We start from the raw sequence: 9,960 nt of genomic DNA, 5'->3' as shown, positions 1-9,960 counted from the left end.
GGTATATAATATTTTCTTAACACCCTGATGACATGTACCAAATATGGGTGAAATCGGTTCACAACCACGCCTGAAATCTCGATTATCACTTTATCATACGAGAGTATAAAATGTTTGGTGACACCCGAACTTAGCCGTTCCTTACTTGTTTTTTTGTAAGTTGGTATTAAAGTTAGTGTCATTTATGTTAAATTTCACGTCAAAGTATTCATTAGTATTTGATATACGCGTGAATTCTTCGAATTCTTCTGAATTTATTGAACAAAGAAGTGCGATAATGAACCATTTCATACTGCATTGGTTATTTGTGATCATTTCGCTACATTTTCAACTAATATCGTGCCGCAACCACCACATTCGCCAGATTTACCTTCGTGTAACTTCTGACTATTTAGCAAATTCACATGACCACTCCGAAGACATCGTTTTCACTCAGTTAAAGATGTAAAAGCTGAATCGAAGAAGGCGTGATGGCCATCACTTGGAGGATTTTTCCAAGTGCTATGATGACTGGAACATTCGTTGGCATAAGTGTATTTCAGCGGACGGGGATTTCTTTGAAGAAAATGAAATAGACAAAATTTGATCACAGTAGTAACATGAGATTCAAACAATATATTGCGACGCAATATATATATGTTGCAAGATCTCCATTTTTGTAAAAAAGCATTTATGGACAAATTCAAGCTATAAACTACATTCATTTCCCTCATCTCTCTCCCTACTGCACTTGATAGTAATAATATGCAAGAATTTTTAGAGGCATTGCACAAAACAGTGGTTCAGTATTTTTACATTCACATATTATATGTATGTACTATATATATGGAGCCCCATTGGCGTAAAGGAGTAAAAAAAAGTTCTAAAAATCTTTGTCTATAGTTAACAAAATTTTAAACTGTATTAATTGGACTTAAGTGTTTAATAATCATATAAATATATGCTACATAGCCGTCGCTTTTGTTACATTGGGATAGTTATTACTTTCAAAAGCAAACAAAATTACCAAAATAAATAAATGTACAAAAATTTGGTATAAATTGACAAAAAATTTTAATAGTTAAATAATAAAATGTTAATAAAAATCAACAATTCTCTTCGATTATCTGTTCTTTACGAAAAAAATTAGCAAAATTTTTTGCAGTGTGAATTTAAATTTTTGATAAAAGAAAAATTATAAAATACTTTTTTCATAATTAATATACTATTGTTGTTGTTGAAGCGACAGAAAACATCCCTGGTGTAAATTGCCTGCCTTGCATGCGCCTCTTAAATAACAATATTGAATATGTTTTAGTCGTGTTCATAAAAAGCAACAGCTATACTCTTAAGATTTCTTTACTTCATGTCTATCATTTAATTTTTAAGTTTTGAGTACTATAGACAAAATATTTTATTAAAAATATTGAGTTTAAGTGAAACATATTTTTGTTGTTGCTGCGGCTGCTGCTATTAAATAGTAATAAATAATAGTATTAATAGTAAATCTAGTCTAGTTTTCTAAATGTCACTATTATAAAAATACAATTTAGAAAGCATAATACATTCATTCACACAATATTTTAAAATCTTACTTTCGCCAATACGTTTATCGTGTTTAAAATAAAATGTATGAATGATCACGTTCCAGATGCGTTTTGGTGCGCATTGCTACATTGCCCATTGGATCGGAGGGTGGCGGTATGCCGTTGGTGGAATGTGCGGCTTCCTTGTAAAAGAATTCAGAACGACCAGACTTGTAGCCATAGTAGACTGCATCGTGTGATCTGAAAAACAGGTATACATACATATTTTGGTTAATTATGTTTATACAAAGGCTCTTTATATTCTTAAGATGTGTGGGTTGTGAAAGCAGACCCAGGCTCTTTCAAATCATGAAACTTTTTTTCTCAAATCTTAGCTTACAGGGTCCAGTAAATCTATTTTTGTAGTTTTAATAATGAAACTGCTAAATTTCAGACTATAGGTAGATAGATATATAGATAATGTTATGGAGGTAATGCATCGCGACCTAGGGTCTATTGTGCCCTCTCTTATATCACATGACCTCCCGGAGCCCCAGCAGCCTGAATAGTTCCAGGAGTTTGCCGGGCGCTAGTGAGGTGATGTGATCCCTGCTGATGTAGACAGGATCCAGGGCCTTGAGCCTTTTTCCACAGATTGCTGTGCAATCCAGAATTAGGTGTCGTCGTCGAGGAGACGAAATTTTTCTCGGGAGAGGTGGATTAGTTCTTTAAACCTGGAGAAATTGTATCCTCCCAGGAGCAGCTTGGCGTAGCGCATGTTTGCTGCCTGCCGCCAGTGCCGTTCTCTCTCCTCTCTCTTCTCCGTGCGGAGCAACTCCTTAAGAGTATGGGGTCCTACCGCAATGTATTGCTTTGGTCCCAACATCTTGGATGCTGCCGCGGCACTCAAAAGTAAAGCGGATCAAATCAATGCGATGATCAGCGCCCTGAGAATGCCAAGCATTTTCAGTACCAATTGGCAGTGTGGAATGGACACACTAGCCACCTTGGTCGGGTTCGAGGCCCATCTAAAATCTCTGCCGTGCTTTGGGTCCGGCACCCGGTTGCAATGCAACTCCACATTCAACTGACAAAGTCAGTTCTTCCCGCATTTGGGTTTTAACCACAACCACCACGATACTCTCCGAGGGGCCAGTCCGCATGAGCTGGTTGGAGTTACCTCCAAGGGTTCCTGCTCCCCGTGGTACCAGAATTAAGTCTCCGGTCAGACCTCATAGCCGAAACTACTACCAGTTGAGCTTCCATACKGCTCTGGACTGGTGGCCAGGGGTTGGACCCCATGCATACATCACATACACACTACAATCTAACCCTAATTTCCAGCTAATCGCCTTCGCGGTTAAAATACGCGATAAATAACGCGCAAACAACCCTAACTGTTCGGTATTCCGACTAGTGGAGATCACACTACTAACATCTAATCGTCCATCAGTCCAGCTAATCGCCATACCACCCAGATCCCTAATGTCCGAGTACATCGGGCACTCCGCAATTAAATGCGACCAATTTTCCAACCCCGCCCCACAAAAGCACCCCGACGTATCTGATAGGTGCCTCTGATGCGAAAATGCATTCAGAGGCCAATGCCTCGTAAGGAGGAAACCCAGACTCAGACAAAATCTGAAGTCTGGGTTATCCACAACGAACCCAAAGTCCCGAATGTACTCGTACGTCACTCGGCCGTTAGGAYTATTGTCCCAACGTTCTTGCCACCTACGCCTAACCCTTTCATCTAGGAGCCTCTTGCTCCCTAGATATCCCTCCCTCTCCACATCGTCGTCGGAAATCCAATCGTTCCGCAGCAATGACACACTCAAATCCCTTCTTAACCTGAATGCAACAGCACGCCGTATGACAATCAGGTCAAGAGGGGGTGCACTATTAAAACCTGCATCGCATCCGTTGAGACGGTGCGACATACAGGCAAACAAGCAAGCATCATGCAACGCTGGATTCAGAGAAGTTTTTGAGACCCCCAGGCAGTCGTCGCTACCTCCCACCATACAGGGGCTCCATATGTGGCACAGGCCACAAACAAGCCACGATATATGGTGCGGACAGCACGACGTCCGAGACCCCAATCCCTCTTCAAAATGCGGCGTATTTTGCCTACAGTTGCCTGCAGTCGCTCCTTCATATGCGCCAAGTGTGGAGTAAAACACATCCTTTCACTCATAATCAACCCCAGATATTTGACTTGCATCACATATCTGATGCTGACCCCATTCACACCCACAATCGGTGGACGAACCGGTGACAATCTGCCCTTAAGCAGCACTGTCACCGTTTTTTCCCTCGATATGTCCACCCCCACACTTACAACCGAAGTATTCACGATTTCTAAGAGATCTCCTCCCGCCCGCTCTAACTCAGAACGCGAGCGACCTTCGACCATAAGAAGAAGGTCGTCCGTATACGCACAACACTTACAGAGTGGCTCGAGCTGCCCAAGCAGAGTGTCCCCCATAAGGTTCCAAATATATGGACCGCAGATGGAACCCTGCGGGCAGCCACGAACCACTCCTATCTCCACACTTCCATTCATGCCGACAAGAGAAGCCTTCCTGTCCGAAAAATAACTCCGCCAAAGAGTAATTTCCGGACAGCCAAGCTCCTYCAGCCGTTGTACCACTCGATCCCAGCTTAGGTAGTCAAACRCCCCCTTGAAGTCAACAAATATGCCAAGGACATACTTGTTGACATTCTCCCTAACGACATCCTGAACATAAAACCAAGCATCTTCTATACTGCGTCCTTTCCTCCTGAAGCCTTTTAGCTCCTGAAGCCGTTCCACCATGACTCTTTCCAGCACTTTTCCAAGTACTGGAAGGAGACTGATGCCTCGATAAGATAGAGAATCGCTCGTGATCTTATCGGGGGACTTCAGGAGAGGAACAACCCTAGCACTTTTCCACTCGCGCTTAAAGTATCCCTCCCAAACGCACTTATTATAAATGGCCTCCAGGTATTCCGGAATGAACTTCCACAAGCTTTTACACATCTCTCCGTTCAAACCATCAAAACCCGGGGACCGTTTAGACCTAACCAGGCCAAAGGCATACCCCAACTCCCCATCATCTAGTGGAGGGACAGGTACCTCCTGTGCTTGAGGTACCTGCACCTCCGACCTGGGGAAGAACGCACCTAACAGAACTCCCGCAATTTCTCCACGACGATAACAGAGTGTCACCGACGCGAAGAGAGGTGATATCCTGACTTTTACGACCCCTGCAGATCCTATAGACCTGACCCCAGGGGTCGTTCCTATTATCTCTCACAAAACTCCTCCAATCTTCCTCTTTAACTTTAACTAGCATCTCCTTATCGCCTGACAGTCCTCCTCTTCAAGGTTAGCTCACGCGTTCACCATTTAATTTTGCTAACTCTAGAACATTCACACCTACCAAAAACCCTATCATTCACCCCCAGACTACCTCATAGAGACGAGCAATTTGCTCGTCCAGCCCCAACTTCTCAAAAAATTTAAGCCGTATTTCCGACACCGCATCCCATTTCACAAGGACAGGCGGTTTAGCCTTTCTATACATTCCTCAACTAAAAGCGATTTGGTCTCGTATGACAAGATCGCCTTTAGAGCCGCTTGACTATCGCTGAGAATAGCTATGCTCTGGTTGCGATAGTTGCGGCTGAGGTTGACTTCAGCGCACTGATAGATGGCAAAAACTTCTGCCTGGACTATAGGTATATATGCACATCCTATACATTCTAATGCGACCTTATAACGGTCACGCACCAACAACAATCCCTTAAACATTGTTATTACTATTATTGTGATAGAATATTTAAGCTAGATTCAGCACTAAAATAGAAAAGATATTTATTTGCCTTAGTTAAAAATTATCACTCCATGTCTAGGGTTTCAAGATTCTTTTGTTGTTGATAAGCGTTGTGTAATAAGACTTCTAATAAAATACAATATTATTAGACATTAAAAGTTTAAAATAATAATAATTGTTACTATTTGTATACTAAATAAAACAATAACTATAAACAGTAGTGAGTAGCATCCTCGTCCACTATTCAAACATAATTAGGTAAATATACACAAATAACAGTTAGACTGACCGATATTAGTAAAAGTTAGCATATCAGTGCATACTCAGCAAAGTATTGGCGATTTAAAGATATTAATTATTGCAATTATATCGAAATCAAATATTCAAAAGCATCGGACGTTATTTACCTCAAAATCAAGTCAGAGATCTCATCGTTCGGCTGCAAATCTTGATGCATACATTCGAGTATGTTCAATTCCATCGGATTCCATAGTCCATTACGCTCCAACGTATCCCATTTCGCATCGATACTCATGAAACTGTAGGCGCCGTCACGCTTATCGCCTTCTACATTGACATTGAGCGCTTGATTTAAATGCGATTCCATATGCGGAAATTTAGCAACACAAACATCGAACTGAAAAAACATAATTAAGTAATAATTTAATGAAATAGATACATATAAACAAATGCTAGATTATATATTTAATAATTATCTTACAATAAAACAATTCCAAAATGTATCAACTTACCATTTTCTGTACAACGGGCTGCAGGCGCGCCGTTCCCTCTTCCATTAACAGCAGCAGGGTCATATTTTGCTGCCCACACATGTACAACTCCAGTCTCTTCAAACCATTCCTTGTGGACTGTGTGTTTGTAGACAATGTCGCTAAGGCATCCACAGCGTCATCACATATCAAGGAGTTGCGACGAGAGAATACTTTAGACGTGTTTAGTGGCGTTTGTATTTCCACAGCATTGGCATCCCAAGTGCCGCTGCCGTTGTGCTCCTCATTCAACGCCAACACAGAGAGTTTGGCCATGAGCGGTGTGAGTGGCACACCAGCAGTCTGCTTACGATGCGCTATAACAAAAGGCAGTTCACGTTCATTGTTGGCTGCTGCATCGGCGAGTGGCTTCAGTGGAAGGCTAAGTGATTTCTTATCAATTGGTGTTTTCGCTTTTGTCATCACTGTGGCTGGTTCAGTATTCAAGTTACGATCGGTTTTGAGTTGTGTGCTATTGCAATTATCGCCGAGGTCCTGACGGCACAGTGATTCGTCTAGTTTTTTAAGCTCCTTATCGAACTCCTTGAATTCCTCAATGAGTTGTGCGATTTCTACCTCCTTTTTGGCGCTGCCAGTACCGCTGCCAGTACCGCTGCCATTATCCACCCACAAGCGGTAGTATTTTTCTATGAACTCTTGGAAGAGGCTACGCGAAATTGGTTGACCATTCTCATTGAAAACGGGATAGGTGGGATCGGTTATGGTGCGGGATGTGCGATTATTGTCATCAGAGTTGTCGGAATTTTGCTCCGCTTCAACATCATCGTCATTCTCGATAAAATCAGGATATTCCATGGCCTCAATGCCGCTAATGCTGCCATTGCGATTGACGTCAGTCTTAAAGCTGTGCGAAAAGTGTTTGAGTGATAATTTCTTCGAGATCTTCTTGAGTGAATCTTGCAAGTCGGTGAAAGAGTTGCGCCGCTCCATTTGCTTATTGGGATTAGCAATGAAATTTTGAAAGAATTTCTCAAAGCTAAATTTTACCGAATTTCGTCGGTTGGTATCTTGCATATTCAGCTTATTCGAGTTGCTTTCATCCTGCCAAATAAAAGATACATATAGTTATATTTGAATAATTTTCATTTTTTTATACTCACCTCTGGATTAGCACAGATGGACATAATGTTCCCTACTTGAAGAACTTTATTTTCAGTCATTGGTGTGGAACACACACTAGTACGTCCAATAAATTCCGGATACGAATCAGTCTCATCGAAATTTATCGAAGCAATGCCTGATTCAGGCAGCTCTTTCGAACTGCCCATACCGTTGCGAACACGCAAAGGCAAATGTGTGGGGCGTATCAGCATTGATTTTGAACGAACTGTAGTGAGTGTTTGTCCCACCTCCTTCTCCTCCTCCGCAAGTTCACCTGCCGCACCGCCGGCGGTGCTGCTCTCCTCTGGTATGTGGGTGAAAATTAACGATTTATCGCGTTTCAGTTTACGCTTCGCATACTGAAACGGAAACAGACCCTGTGACAGTTGTGTGGTCTGTAATGTTTGAGCGCGCTGTGCATCTGCTGCTAATCGGTTATATTGTGGCACATCCACATAAACCACTAGCATTTGTACGCCGTTGGGTATGTGAAAATCTGTGATGTGTATCAGTTCGGCGGTAGTGCGTATGTGCAACGGATCCGTTAAAACAAGCTGCTTAGTTATAGTATCGCCCAATTGAGATGCAACCACTCTGGAAAGGAATGAACCATAAAATCTGCAATGTGAATATAACACTACACACTTGTTATGGTAAAGTACGGCGCCGCCCAATATGCCAGTGGTCTGCTGACAGCACTGTAATGTTTGTATGGCATCCAAAAATATATTGCTAGCCGCCTGTAAGCACATGGGAAAGGTTAATTAATTAAATTACACATGTTATGACAAAATTACAAACCTTCGGCATACGCAGCTTGGGTACGTTTTGGAAAATATTTCCGTTACGTTGCAAAATCGGAAGATATGTTTCGAAAATGTGATATAGCTTTTCGGAGAGATTCTTACATTGCGCTTGTTGTGGAAACTGATCGAAGAGGCTTTGCAAATCACGATGGAAGAATTTCACAAGAGAGGCAAGCAAATCTGCACGTTTTTCGAGTAAATAATCTGATATGTTGCGGTCCGTGCCGACAGCCTAGACACACAAAAATGTATTTATTAAGGCTAATAAATTTCAACTTGTTCAAAAATACACCAACCAAGGTAAATCTGCCAAATTCCTTTAACACAAATTTACCGTTTTGCAAAGCCATAATTTTCGGTTTGCAGAAACAGTCCTTGAGGAAGTATGATGTACCCATTAGTTGCCCACAAAGCGCCACTTTCTGAGTGTCTGATACCCAACTTGGGTGAAAGTAGAGCACTGCTTTCACCGGATCATCTGCTTCGTCCTTGAGACATTCTGTGTCATAGACGAAGACAATCATAGTCTCCCTGTAAATATATCAAAATATTTAGTTTAATTTCTTTAAATATTTACCCAAACTAACTGCTTTTAGTCATCGACTTTTAAACCGACAAGAGTACCTTTTCTCCTTGTTTCTTCTCTTGGCCCGCTCCAGTTTAGGCCAACGCAAACGTGAAGGCTTACGGAAACCACTGAACATTTTTATATTACAATTTTATATTGACGTTAAGAAAAAGAGATTTTAATTGAAATTTGTAGATTTGCCAGAGTTGTAGTGTTGTCTTATTGGCACAATCGCGACTAAATGAGCGTTTATCAACTTAGGAGTGTTAAGGTATTTGCTATTTACAGCGCTACAGCACGTCACCAAAGTGAAACTGATAACACTGCCCCTACTATTGGTACCGCAGTTACCTCTCGTACCATAGCAGCTAGTATCACGATGGTTGAAATACAATTATGTTTGTCTCCAAACTCATTCTAAGAATATAATCAATAACGCAGTACAAACCGATTAAATTATCATTTACTGACAATTGCTCCTCGCAGACGGAGTCTATAGTTGATTTACCGTATTTGAAAAGTCGTGGGAAATAATAAGGCGTGTTCCCATTATCGTGGGGTGGGGGAGGGTAAACAAATAGCAATTAGCCGATTGAAATAGGAGAAGACATGAGAGTAAAGTTGAATGAATAACACTCTCGTCCGTTTATTTTGTTATTATAATATTATTGTGAATGAAGTGTGAGGAGGAACTAGGCATATCAATTATACTAGAAGCCCACTATGATTTTTTTTATATGAATGTTGTTATTGCAGTTGTCAGTATGGATGCTCTTAAAAAAGTAAACACAACTATATTGCTGGTGTGAACTATCATGAAAGCGAAGCATTAAAAAAAGGAAATGATGAAAAGTAGATGGGGGGCAACGGTGAATAGAATATATTTTTTCACAAAAAAAAATATAGGACATTTTTATATGTAAGCACATTTGTTTGAACAACCCTTTTTCTATTAATATTGGTTTATTATATTTCCAATTAATAAATAATTTTTATCAAGGAGTGCATGGCAGGTCGCCATCATTATGGAACCGTCGTTATAACACATAATATACATAATCACTTACTTAGCCATTCTTATAGATTTGACTTTCTCCACAAAAGAGTCCGCACAATTAGCAAATCTTTGTACTTTCGATGCAATATATTATTTTTAATTTAGCATATTCCAAATTGCAGAATATTTTAAGTACTACAGGAATTTTTAATTTTAAATTCCACTGCACGGCTGGACGATACCAAGAGGGTTGAAATTTTTCTTATCAGTGCAAAAGAAACTTATCCTAAATGTCAAAATTCATAATTTATCGATTTTTAAATTGTAAGTTGAGAGCCACTGTGGTGCTACAACAGTGAATTAAAAACTTTTGG

At 40.6% G+C, this 9,960-nt stretch overlaps 1 protein-coding gene across 2 annotated transcripts; it reads right to left on the bottom strand.

Moving 5' to 3' along the window:
* Positions 1-1,029: 1,029 nt before the first annotated feature.
* Positions 1,030-9,856, bottom strand: LOC108968630. 2 transcript variants are annotated; one of them, XM_018932758.1, is made up of 8 exons: positions 8,646-8,725; positions 8,318-8,552; positions 8,017-8,253; positions 7,861-7,955; positions 7,215-7,809; positions 6,076-7,155; positions 5,731-5,960; positions 1,030-1,766 (listed from the first exon to the last, which is right to left on the bottom strand). In XM_018932758.1, exons 1-8 carry the CDS (start codon positions 8,723-8,725, stop codon positions 1,598-1,600), a joined length of 2,721 nt encoding a protein of 906 aa, XP_018788303.1. In that variant the 3' UTR covers positions 1,030-1,597. The 2 variants fall into 2 exon arrangements, with proteins under 2 accessions (XP_018788303.1, XP_018788304.1); XM_018932759.1 differs by lacking the exon at positions 8,646-8,725 and adding an exon at positions 9,657-9,856 and having other exon boundaries at positions 1,598-1,766.
* Between the last annotated feature and the right edge of the window lie 104 nt (positions 9,857-9,960).

This window comes from Bactrocera latifrons, unplaced genomic scaffold, assembly GCF_001853355.1.
Source record: "Bactrocera latifrons isolate USDA-ARS-PBARC rearing strain unplaced genomic scaffold, ASM185335v1 scaffold_222, whole genome shotgun sequence".
In the NCBI taxonomy this organism is placed as follows: domain Eukaryota; kingdom Metazoa; phylum Arthropoda; class Insecta; order Diptera; family Tephritidae; genus Bactrocera; species Bactrocera latifrons.
Note: the sequence above shows the minus strand (reverse complement) of the source record. Positions and strands in the feature narration are given on the sequence as shown.